Source organism: Cherax quadricarinatus, chromosome 16, assembly GCF_038502225.1.
Source record: "Cherax quadricarinatus isolate ZL_2023a chromosome 16, ASM3850222v1, whole genome shotgun sequence".
Taxonomy (NCBI): Eukaryota; Metazoa; Arthropoda; class Malacostraca; order Decapoda; family Parastacidae; genus Cherax; species Cherax quadricarinatus.
The window spans coordinates 49,705,463-49,719,833 of NC_091307.1; the positions used below are offsets into that span (position 1 = coordinate 49,705,463).

The 14,371-nt window shown below is 36.5% G+C and overlaps 1 protein-coding gene across 1 annotated transcript in view; it reads left to right on the top strand.

The window, feature by feature from the left end:
* LOC138852792 (uncharacterized) overlaps positions 1–14,371 on the top strand; it is a 101,679-nt gene that overhangs the window by 57,680 nt on the left and 29,628 nt on the right. The window contains exon 10 of the mRNA XM_070085681.1: positions 4,804–4,959. Within this exon, the coding sequence (XP_069941782.1) occupies positions 4,804–4,959 (156 nt within the window). The remainder of the gene's footprint in view (positions 1–4,803; positions 4,960–14,371) is intronic.

Consider the following 14,371-nt stretch of genomic DNA (forward strand, 5'->3'; position numbering starts at 1 on the left):
TCCTGGCCTTCCTGCTTCTCCCTCCACTTGTAGCTCTACTGTGTATTCGAAGCTTAAAACCACATGGTCACTGGCCCCAGGGTGTCTTTCATATGTGATGTCCTCGATATCTGCACTACTCAAGGTGAATACTAAGTCCAGCCTTGCTGGTTCATCCTCTCCTCTCTCTCTTGTAGTGTCCCTTACGTGTTGGTACATGAAGTTTTCCAGTACCACCTCCATCATCTTAGCCCTCCATGTATCTTGGCCCCCATGTGGGTCCAAGTTCTCCCAATCGGTCTCCTTGTGGTTAAAGTCACCCATGATCAGGAGCTTTGCCCTGCATGCATGAGCTCTTCTAGCCACTCTAGCCAGCGTGTCAACCATCGCTCTATTGCTCTCGTCGTACTCTTGCCTTGGCCTCCTGCTGTTCTGCGGTGGGTTATACATCACTGCTATTACCACCTTGGGACCTCCAGAGTGTGTGTGTGTGTGTGTGTGTGTGTGTGTGTGTGTGTGTGTGTGTGTGTGTGTGTGTGTGTGTGTGTGTGTGTGTGTGTGTGTGTGTGTGTGTGTATACATGTATAATTACTTTCTTCGGAAAGTAATTGACTTTTTTAATGATAAAAGTAGTTTCTGCTTACCAAATTTCCATGGAGATTCCTTGTATAAATTTTACTGAAGTGATTTCTTTTTAGAATTTCTGAGAGCTCCATATTGAAAAGATAAAAAAATAAAAAAATATTTAAGTCTATGTTTCCCGACAAGGGTTTAACCAGTGAAGTCTATGATACTCTAGCACCACTTAAGTTTTCTAAATGCTATATTAAAAAATATGTCGCTGATTCGAAATACGTGATAGTATAAAATTTATGATCAATTGATAATTAGCTAAAGGGTAAATATGAGAAAGAAGTGAAACTAATATTTGTCTCATTTCACAGGTGGATAAATCAGAAGTGCTGTGTCTGCATCACCTGCAGGGAGCGTTCTACTTAATGTTTCTAGGCTGTGTCATCGCTTCATATGTGCTGCTGGGAGAAAATATATACTACTATGTAACACCACCTTAGTAGTTCTATGAAAAAAAAATCATCTGACAAGCAGTGGAATTCTTGAACAAAGGAATTTGAACTCGTCTTCTTTTCTAGGATCAACGCTAATTACCTGTCTTCCTCACGCGGTATATGAAATGTGTCTAGTGCATCCCCATGAATATAATAGTTCTATGTATTTCTCGATTATGATAATTCTGCTATTAGCTGGTGCTTCTTTCAGTGCTACAATATTAGAGCTTAGATTCATGCAGCTCAGCCAACAACAGGAAATGATAAATGCTGGGTGAGCATTTATCAGCAAACATTATAACCTTCCTGAATTTCTAATGTTTTCTCTTATCAGCCACTTAATTGTTAAATTAGAACTTTCTTACTTTCATTCTTAACCTGAATTCATTTAATTAAAGACAACTGATACACATTGATGCATGTTTCCTTTAATGGATAATGTAATGTATTCTGCTAGATAATATAAACATGATCACTCTTCCACTACTTTGTTTCATTCCTACATAAAACAATTTTTCACACATGTATGTATTTTGTATTTCACACATATCCTCATGATGACACTCCTTTAGTAATGTAAGGGGACTACGGTCTTTGTTATTGTAGTGGAAGCAGCGAGTAAATCTTCGCTCTTCTGGCACCACTGCACTCTGTTGATGCTAAACTAAATACTGCCTTGTGAGTTTGCCACACAGTGCCCCTTGTTTCTGTTTCCCTGGTGGTTAAGACCACCTTTGTGACAAAAGCTTTTAGGTAGGCAACAAGCTTTTTCTCATCAAAGATATACCGTACTAACAAGTTGATGAAAAATACACATGTGCAAAACCTGGGTAAGTTTACAGAGATGTTTCACCCACCAGTAGTGAAGCAGTGGAAGAGGCAGACTGATGCAGCAATAAGACGTGGTCACTTTTGGGAATCACCCACTAGTGGAAAATGGTTGAGCCCTGAAGCTGGGGACCAAATATTTATTGAGTTGTTGAGTCATCTTATAGTTTCCAACAAGGAAGCTTGAGGTAAATCTGGTTGTGGAGCCGGCAGAAGTTGAGCGATGCAGCAGTAGCAGATGTAGACATTTGTAGATGAAGCCAATGAGTGGATGTAGGTCAGGCCTATAAGGAGGGCCAGAGATTTAGCAATCGAATTGCAGAGCTAGTAATCAATCTATTACTGGAGTCAGTGGAAGAAGGAAAGCATTGCAGCAGTTACAGATGTGGTCACATGTGGTCAGGGGCCACAAGGAGAGAGTCATGCATAAAGAGTGGACCACAGATTTAGCAATCTCCATACCAGGATTACATAGTGTTGTTTGGCTATCGCTCCTAGACGGCTGACGACCACAACCGCCAAGAAACAAGGAATTACGATTCAAAATCAATAAACCGAATAAGAAAAATAACACTAATCCACTGCTAACCAGATACAATGAAAAAAAACCAGTAACATACATGATATGAATGGGTAGGTTATCCTAGGTAATAATTTGTCAGGAAACAGGGCAAGTATTTCCTGATGCTGCAACTTTTGGTCAACTGACCGAGGCCTTCTACTGGCTTACTCACTCACCCCTTTAAAAAGTAACTTTATTCATTAAGATATTAATGGGCAGAGCAAGAAAGTAATATAAGAACATGAAAATATATGATCAAATGAGTATATTAGAGAAGAAATATCTGGGAAAATAAATAAAGTGACAAATCTCCACAAACCGAACATAATCCAATATAGCTACATAGAAATTAGGAAAAAAATACAAAATGGAAAAAAAAATCAGGAAAGATGTGCATGAAAAATTTGCAGGTGGTATTTACAACAGGTGGATAAACTAGATTAAGTTGTCATAAAAACAACGAAAAATTATAGCAAAGCAGACAGCAAACATGGAAATTAAATTAAAAAAAAAAAGTCATGAATTTTGAACAACTGACCATGCATGTGGCAAGCACAATGTTGTACCACAGTTCAAATCCTCATCAATTCTTCTCTTCATTCTCACATATTCGTTCATTACGAATGTCTCTGCTCAGCCTGGGGTCATCTTGATGATCGGTCCGTCTAAATGAACTACTTCAAATCTTTTCCCCAAACAAAGACAACCAGAATACTACTGTACAAACTTACATCATTAATGTGAGCGACATCTGCGCGTTGCTGGTTCCTCCCGCTTATAAATGTGTGAGCGACGCACTTGACTGACTCAGTAGCCCAGAGTAATTGTCCTAAGAACGTCGCTGGATAATCGTACTTAAGGTGAGCTAATTTATAATGTGTGATTAATGTTTCTGTACGGAATATATATATATATATATATATATATATATATATATATATATATATATATATATATATATATATATTACTAATATAGGGAAGTACCACCTCTATGGCTGGACTGGGGACCCTCATCCTCAGAGAAGACAATAAACGTACCTCAGGGAAAACTCAGGGTTCTCCTCGGAGCTGTTTGAATATTTTCTTCTCCTACCACCCCCTATATATTTTACATTCTATGTGAACATTTATTAATAAACAGAATACATTTACAGAAAAAAAACATAAACATGAATACAATGGCACAATGTATCAAAGATCATGAATTTCCTCCAGCTCCTCCGAGGCTGGACGTGAGCCAAGTATGCAGCAAGCATTTCCCCTCTGGATGGCTACGCTGATGCGCTGGAACATGAAAGTGGCTGCCCTTGGGTCCCTGGTGGTGTCGATGAGTCTGGAACCCAATTCTTTAAGGAAACGTGTGGCATTTTTTCCCCATGATCCCAAGGTCTCTGATCCCACTGGGACAAATTGATACTGTTGGCTAATGTCCCTGTACTTGCTGATCTTGTACTCCTCCCTGTGGTCAGCAGCTCCTCCCTGTCGCCCCACACTGTGATGGATATAGGTGTCAGCCAGTGTGGACACACAGGTATAGTCCCATGCTAAGAGCTTGCCATTCTTCCAAGGATAGTTGGTGATCCCGTCGGGGCGGTTTGCTGGGTTGTGGGTATTGTTTGCTGCAAGGGATCGTGGCTCCCTCTCGGCAGGACATCCAGCTGTAGCAAGGGTTCTCTTAATGATGTCGTTGACCTCATTGTGTCTTGCATGCCAGTATGAATACTTTGGTTGAATGTATCAAAGATTCTGAATCTCTTCCAGCTCCTCTGAAAATGGACGCTAACCAAGAAATACGCACCTTAACAATTCGCAAAGAGGCGATTTAATTTATAAATTTTATCTTTCAGTCCACAGCAGAACTCGAAATTGAACAATCTACATCAAAGTACACAGTACTTTTACCACGTAGCCAGACTTCAGATAAGTAGGGGCACCTAGATGGGAAACGCACTCTGAAGACACCGAATAAAAAAATCATAACATTGATTTTAATTAAAATTTAATCATTTTTGTGATTTAGGCTAAAATAAGTTAGCCTAAATGTGTGCTTTCTAAGCTAGGTTTGACTCAAAATTTAGTTTTTTAAACGATTACCAGTGAAAAGATTTTTTTTTTTTTATCCATTAAGGAATATTTTGGAAGAGTTCCAAAATCTCGTAGATGTCGGCTGCTCACTAACTCACAAAGCAAATAATCCTGGTTCAATCCACTTTTTTATTATTGAGCAAGTTATAATTAGAAAATCATTAGCTTGTACACTAAAATAAATTCTCGCCGAAGGCATGCAATGTAATTTATCTTACATTAAGCGGTGTTATTAACATCATTTAGATTAGTATAATATATAAGTAATTCTGTTTGACAGAGCCGTATTAATGGAGAGGCGACCCACAACACATCGAATAGTAATCGCTTACCGCGTCAAAATCATATGGATGTGGATAAGTGGAATACCAGCGAGAGAAATATCTCAGGAGATCGGAGTCAGCCTCGCCACAGTGTACAGGTGGATCCGGCGATGGCAGGTGGATGGCACTGTGGCAAGAAAACCCTTTCGTGTTATATGCCAGTCCAACTCTTGGGAAGGTGACAAAAGAATAAATGCGCACTTGCAGACAAAACCCTCGATGGCATCCGTGTACAGCTCAAACTCCTTTCACTCTTATCATAATGTCTCTTCGTTAAACTACTACGCCTGAAAAATGAACGTTAAAGCCGGTTTACGTATTTGCACTAGATATAAGAACATAAGAACATAAGAAAGGAGGAACACTGCAGCAGGCCTGTTGGCCCATACTAGGCAGGTCCTTTACAATTCATCCCACTAACAAAACATTTGACCAACCCAATTTTCAATGCTACCCAAGAAATAAGTTCTGATGTGAAAGTCCCACTCAAATCCAACCGTTCCCACTCATGTACTTATCCAACCTAAATTTGAAACTACACAAAGTCCTAGCCTCAATAACAGAACTAGGTGGAAATAAATGGTATAAAATACCGACACAATGGTGTCTTGAAAAAGCCCACTGTGTGGGTGAAACGTTGTCAATAAAGGATCACATTATACTGCATATGTGTTTATATTTCCAACCCAACTAGGTAGACTGTTCCACTCATCAACTACCCTATTTCCAAACCAATACTTTCCTGTGTCCTTTCTAAATCGAAACTTATCTAATTTAAATCCATTACTGCGGGTTCTCTCTTGGAGAGATATCCTCAAGACCTTATTAATATCCCCTTTATTAATACCTATCTTCCACTTATACACTTCGATCAGGTCTCCCCTCATTCTTCGTCTAACAAGTGAATGTAACTTAAGAGTCTTCAATCTTTCTTCATAAGGAAGATTTCTAATGCTATGTATTAATTTAGTCATCCTAACTAAAAATTGTGCACCAGGTTCTCATTATACACAGTGATGCTGCATCATTATAAACAGTGATGCTGTATCATTATAAACAGTGATACTGCATCATTATAAACAGTGACGCTGTATCATTATACACAGTGATGCTGCATCATTATACACAGTGATGCTGCATCATTATAAACAGTGATGCTGTATCATTATACACAGTGATGCTGCATCATTATAAACAGAGATGCTGTATTATTATGCACAGTGATGCTGCAGCATTATACACAGTGATGCTGCATCATTATGCACAGTGATGCTGCATCATTGTAAACAATGATGCTGCATCATTATAAACAGTGATACTGCATCATTATATACAGTGATGCTGTATCATTATATACAGTGATGCTGTATCATTATACACAGTGATGTTGCATCATTGTAAACAGTGATGCTTTATCATTATAAACAGTGATGCTGCATCATTATAAAAAGTGATGCTGTATCATTATACACAGTGATGCTGCATCATTATACACAGTGATGCTGCATCATTATGCACAGTGATGCTGCATCATTATATACAGTGATGCTGCATCATTATACAAAGTGCTGCTGCATCATTATAAACAGTGATGCTGTATCATTATAAACAGTGATGCTGCATCACTATAAACAGTGATGCTGTATCATTATACACAGTGATGCTGCATCATTATACACAGTGATGCTGCATCATTATGCACAGTGATGCTGCATCATTATAAACAGTGATGCTGTATCATTATAAACAGTGATGCTGTATCATTGTATACAGTGATGCTGTATCATTATACACAGTGATGCTGTATCATTATACACAGTGATGCTGCATCATTATACACAGTGATGCTGTATCATTATACACAGTGATGCTGCATCATTATAAACAGTGATGCTGTATCATTATAAACAGTGATGCTGTATCATTATACACAGTGATGCTGCATCATTATACACAGTGATGCTGCATCATTATAAACAGTGATGCTCTATCATTATAAACAGTGATGCTGTATCATTATACACAGTGATGCTGTATCATTATACACAGTGATGCTGTATCATTATTAACAGTGATGCTCTATCATTATAAACAGTGATGCTGTATCATTATACACAGTGATGCTGTATCATTATACACAGTGATCCTGTATCATTATATACAGTGATGCTGTATCATTATAAACAGTGATGCTGTATCATTATACACAGTGATTCCGCATCATTATATACAGTGATGCTGTATCATTATAAACAGTGATGCTGTATCATTATAAACAGTGATGCTGCATCATTATATACAGTGATGCTGTATCATTATACACAGTGATGCTGCATCATTATATACAGTGATGCTGTATCATTATACAAAGTGATGCTGTATCATTATAAACAGTGATGCTGTATCATTATACACAGTGATGCTGCATCATTATTCACAGTGATGCTGTATCATTATAAACAGTGATGCTGTATCATTATAAATAGTGATGCTGTATCATTGTAAACAGTGATGCTGTATCATTATAAACAGTAATGTTGTATCATTATAAACAGTGATGCTGTATCATTATAAACAGTGATGCTGCGTCATTATACACAGTGATGCTGTATCATTATACACAGTGATGCTGTATCATTATAAACAGTGATGCTGTATCATTATAAACAGTGATGCTGTATCATTATACACAGTGATGCTGCATCATTATAAACAGTGATGCTGTATCATTATACACAGTGATGCTGCATCATTATAAACAGTGATGCTGTATCATTATAAACAGTGATGCTGTATCATTATAAACAGTGATCCTATATCATTATAAACAGTGATGCTGTATCATTATACACAGTGATGCTGTATCATTATAAACAGTGATCCTGTATCATTATAAAAAATGTTGCTGCATCATTATTCACAGTGATGCTGTATCATTATAAACAGTGATGCAGCATCATTATAAACAGTGATGCTGCGTCATTATACACAGTGATGCTGTATCATTATACACAGTGATGCTCTATCATTATACACAGTGATGCTGTATCATTATAAATAGTGATGCTGTATCATTATAAACAGTGATGCTGTATCATTATACACAGTGATGCTGCATCATTATACACAGTGATGCTCTACCATTATATACGGTGATGCTGTATCATTATAAACAGTGATGCTGTATCATTATAAATAGGGATGCTGTATCATTATAAACAGTGATTCTGTATCATTATGCACAGTGTATCATTATACATAGTGTATCATTATACACAGTGTATCATTATAAACAGTGATGCTGCATCATTATACACAGTTATGCTATATCATTATGCACAGTGAATCAAAATGCACAGTGTATCATTATACACAGTGATGCTGCATCATTATTAACAGTGGTGCTGTATCGTTATGCACAGTGATGCTGCATTATGCACAGTGTATCATTATAAATAGTGATGCTGAATCATTACACACAGTGATGCTCTATCATTATACAGAGTGTATCATTATACACAGCGATGCTGTATCATTATACACAGTGATGCTGAATCATTACACACTGTGATGCTGTATCATTATACACAGCGATGCTGTACCATTATACACAGTGATGCTGTATAATTATAAACAGTGATGCTGTATCATTATACGCAGCGATGCTGTATCATTATACACAGTGATGTTGTATAATTATAAACAGTGATGCTGTATCATTATATACAGTGATGCTGTATCATTATACACAGTGATGCTGCATCATTATATACAGTGATGCTGTATCATTATACAAAGTGATGCTGCATCATTATAAACAGTGATGCTGTATCATTATAAACAGTGATGCTGTATCATTAACCACAGTGATGCTGTATCATTATACAAAGTGATGCTGCATCATTATACACAATGATGTTCTATCATTATAAACAGTGATGCTGTATCATTATACACAGTGATGCTGCATCATTATTCACAGTGCTGCTGCATCATTATAAACAGTGATGCTGTATCATTATAAACAGTGATGATGCATCACTATAAACAGTGATGCTGTATCATTATACACAGTGATGCTGCATCATTATACACAGTGATGCTGCATCATTATGCACAGTGATGCTGCATCATTATAAACAGTGATGCTGTATCATTATAAACAGTGATGCTGTATCATTGTATACAGTGATGCTGTATCATTATACACAGTGATGCTGTATCATTATACAAAGTGATGCTGCATCATTATACACAGTGATGCTGTATCATTATACACAGTGATGCTGCATCATTATAAACAGTGATGCTGTATCATTATAAACACTGATGCTGTATCATTATACACAGTGATGCTGCATCATTATACACAGTGATGCTGCATCATTATAAACAGTGATGCTCTATCATTATAAACAGTGATGCTGTATCATTATACACAGTGATGCTGTATCATTATACACAGTGATGCTGTATCATTATTAACAGTGATGAAGATTGAGACACTTATGCAGCATATGGAAATCTTTATTCAGGAAACGTTTCGCCACACAGTGGCTTCATCAGTCCAATACAAAGAGGAAGGCGTAAGGAGAGGAGGAGAATGAGGTAATCAGTCCCTCAACCTGGAGTCGATGTGATCAGTCCATCAATCTTGTAGAATGTACAGCATAGGGCCGTAGACGTGGCTTATATACTGTAGTGAGGTGACGTGAAGCAGGTGGAGGCGGGGTCATAGTGGTACCATCCACTAGTCGAAGGAGGTCTTCGTCCAAAGGTTGAACAAGTGTTGAAGAATTCTTTGTAACAAGATCCCATGATGCTGCAGTGTCTGACAGTTGTGATGAATGGTTTGAAAAACCGACAAGTTGAAGATTGAGACACTTATGCAGCATATGGAAATCTTTATTCAGGAAACGAAGACCTACTTCGACTAGTGGATGGTACCACTATGACCCCGCCTCCATCAGCTTCACGTCACCTCACTACAGTATATAAGCCACGTCTACGGCCCTATGCTGTACATTCTACAAGATTGATGGACTGATCACATCGACTCCAGGTTGAGGGACTGATTACCTCATTCTCCTCCTCTCCTTACGCCTTCCTCTTTGTATTGGACTGATGAAGCCACTGTGTGGCGAAACGTTTCCTGAATAAAGATTTCCATATGCTGCATAAGTGTCTCAATCTTCAACTTGTCGGTTTTTCAAACCATTCATCACATTAACAGTGATGCTCTATCATTATAAACAGTGATGCTGTATCATTATACACAGTGATGCTGTATCATTATACACAGTGATCCTGTATCATTATATACAGTGATGCTGTATCATTATAAACAGTGATGCTGTATCATTATACACAGTGATTCTGCATCATTATATACAGTGATGCTGTATCATTATAAACAGTGATGCTGTATCATTATAAACAGTGATGCTGCATCATTATATACAGTGATGCTGTATCATTATACACAGTGATGCTGCATCATTATATACAGTGATGCTGTATCATTATACAAAGTGATGCTGCATCATTATAAACAGTGATGCTGTATCATTATAAACAGTGATGCTGTATCATTATACACAGTGATGCTGTATCATTATAAAAAGTGATGCTGCATCATTATTCACAATGATGTTCTATCATTATAAACAGTGATGCTGTATCATTATACACAGTGATGCTGCATCATTATTCACAGTGATGCTGTATCATTATAAACAGTGATGCTGTATCATTATAAATAGTGATGCTGTATCATTGTAAACAGTGATGCTGTATCATTATAAACAGTAATGTTGTATCATTATAAACAGTGATGCTGTATCATTATAAACAGTGATGCTGCGTCATTATACACAGTGATGCTGTATCATTATACACAGTGATGCTGTATCATTATAAACAGTGATGCTGTATCATTATAAACAGTGATGCTGTATCATTATACACAGTGATGCTGCATCATTATTCACAGTGATGCTGTATCATTATAAACAGTGATGCTGTATCATTATAAATAGTGATGCTGTATCATTGTAAACAGTGATGCTGTATCATTATAAACAGTAATGTTGTATCATTATAAACAGCGATGCTGTATCATTATAAACAGTGATGCTGCGTCATTATACACAGTGATGCTGTATCATTATACACAGTGATGCTGTATCATTATAAACAGTGATGCTGTATCATTATAAACAGTGATGCTGTATCATTATACACAGTGATGCTGCATCATTATAAACAGTGATGCTGTATCATTATACACAGTGATGCTGCATCATTATAAACAGTGATGCTGTATCATTATAAACAGTGATGCTGTATCATTATAAACAGTGATCCTATATCATTATAAACAGTGATGCTGTATCATTATACACAGTGATGCTGTATCATTATACACAGTGATGCTGTATCATTATAAACAGTGATCCTGTATCTTTATAAAAAATGTTGCTGCATCATTATTCACAGTGATGCTGTATCATTATAAACAGCGATGCTGTATCATTATAAACAGTGATGCTGCGTCATTATACACAGTGATGCTGTATCATTATACACAGTGATGCTCTACCATTATACACAGTGATGCTGTATCATTATAAATAGTGATGCTGTATCATTATAAACAGTGATGCTGTATCATTATACACAGTGATGCTGCATCATTATACACAGTGATGCTGTACCATTATATACGGTGATGCTGTATCATTATAAACAGTGATGCTGTATCATTATAAATAGGGATGCTGTATCATTATAAACAGTGATTCTGTATCATTATGCACAGTGTATCATTATACATAGTGTATCATTATACACAGTGTATCATTATACACAGTGATGCTGCATCATTATACACAGTTATGTTATATCATTATGCACAGTGTATCAAAATGCACAGTGTATCATTATACACAGTGATGCTGCATCATTATTAACAGTGGTGCTGTATCGTTATGCACAGTGATGCTGCATGATGCACAGTGTATCATTATAAATAGTGATTCTGAATCATTACACACAGTGATGCTCTATCATTATACAGAGTGTATCATTATACACAGCGATGCTGTATCATTATACACAGTGATGCTGTATCATTATACACAGTGATCCTGTATCATTATATACAGTGATGCTGTATCATTATAAACAGTGATGCTGTATCATTATACACAGTGATTCTGCATCATTATATACAGTGATGCTGTATCATTATAAACAGTGATGCTGTATCATTATAAACAGTGATGCTGCATCATTATATACAGTGATGCTGTATCATTATACACAGTGATGCTGCATCACTATATACAGTGATGCTGTATCATTATACAAAGTGATGCTGCATCATTATAAACAGTGATGCTGTATCATTATAAACAGTGATGCTGTATCATTATACACAGTGATGCTGTATCATTATAAAAAGTGATGCTGCATCATTATTCACAATGATGTTCTATCATTATAAACAGTGATGCTGTATCATTATACACAGTGATGCTGCATCAATATTCACAGTGATGCTGTATCATTATAAACAGTGACGCTCTATCATTATAAATAGTGATGCTGTATCATTTTACACAGTGATGCTGTATCATTATAAACAGTAATGTTGTATCATTATAAACAGTGATGCTGTATCATTATAAACAGTTATGCTGCGTCATTATACACAGTGATGCTGTATCATTATACACAGTGATGCTGTATCATTATAAACAGTGATGCTGTATCATTATAAACAGTGATGCTGTATCATTATAAACAGTGATGCTGTATCATTATACACAGTGATGCTGCATCATTATAAACAGTGATGCTGTATCATTATACACAGTGATGCTGCATCATTATAAACAGTGATGCTGTATCATTATAAACAGTGATGCTGTATCATTATACACAGTGATGCTGCATCATTATAAACAGTGATGCTGTATCATTATAAACAGTGATGCTGTATCATTATAAACAGTGATCCTATATCATTATAAACAGTGATGCTGTATCATTATACACAGTGATGCTGTATCATTATAAACAGTGATCCTGTATCATTATAAACAGTGATGCTGCATCATTATTCACAGTGATGCTGTATCATTATAAACAGTGATGCTGTATCATTATAAACAGTGATGCTGCGTCATTATACAGAGTGATGCTGTATCATTATACACAGTGATGCTCTATCATTATACACAGTGATGCTGTATCATTATAAATAGTGATGCTGTATCATTATAAACAGTGATGCTCTATCATTATACACAGTGATGCTGCATCATTATACACAGTGATGCTGTACCATTATATACGGTGATCCTGTATCATTATAAACAGTGATGCTGTATCATTATAAATTGGGATGCTGTATCATTATAAACAGTGATTCTGTATCATTATGCACAGTGTATCATTATACATAGTGTATCATTATACACAGTGTATCATTATACACAGTGATGCTGCATCATTATTAACAGTGGTGCTGTATCATTATGCACAGTGATGCTGCATTATGCACAGTGTATCATTATAAATAGTGATGCTGAATCATTACACACAGTGATGCTCTATCATTATACAGAGTGTATCATTATACACAGCGATGCTGTATCATTATACACAGTGATGCTGTATCATTACACACTGTGATGCTGTATCATTATACACAGCGATGCTGTACCATTATACACAGTGATGCTGTATAATTACAAACAGTGATGCTGTATCATTATACGCAGCGATGCTGTATCATTATACACAGTGATGTTGTATAATTATAAACAGTGATGCTGTATCATTATACACAGTGAGGCTGTATCATTATAAACATTGATGCTGTATCATTATAAACAGTGATGCTGTATCATTATAAACAGTGATGCTGCGTCATTATACAGAGTGATGCTGTATCATTATACACAGTAATGCTGTATCATTATACACAGTATGCTGTATCATTATAAATAGTGATGCTGTGTCATTATAACCAGTGATGCTGTATCATTATACACAGTGAAGCTGTACCATTATATACAGTGATGCTGTATCATTATACACAGTGATGCTGTATCATTATAAATAGTGATGCTGCATCATTATACAAAGCGATGGTGTACCATTATATACAGTGATGCTGCATCATTATACACAGTGATGCTGTATCATTACACACTGTGATGCTGTATCATTATACACAGCGATGCTGTATCATTGTACACAGTGATGCTGTATAATTATAAACAGTGATGCTGTCTCATTATACACGGTGAAGCTGCATCATTATACACAGTGATGCTGTATCATTATACACAGTGAGGCAGTATCATTATACACAGTGATGCTGCATCATTATAAACAGTGATGCTGTATCATTATAAACAGTGATGCTGCATCATTATAAACAGTGATGGTGCGTCATTATACACAGTGATGCTGTATCATTATAAATAGTGATGCACAGTGATGCTGTATCAT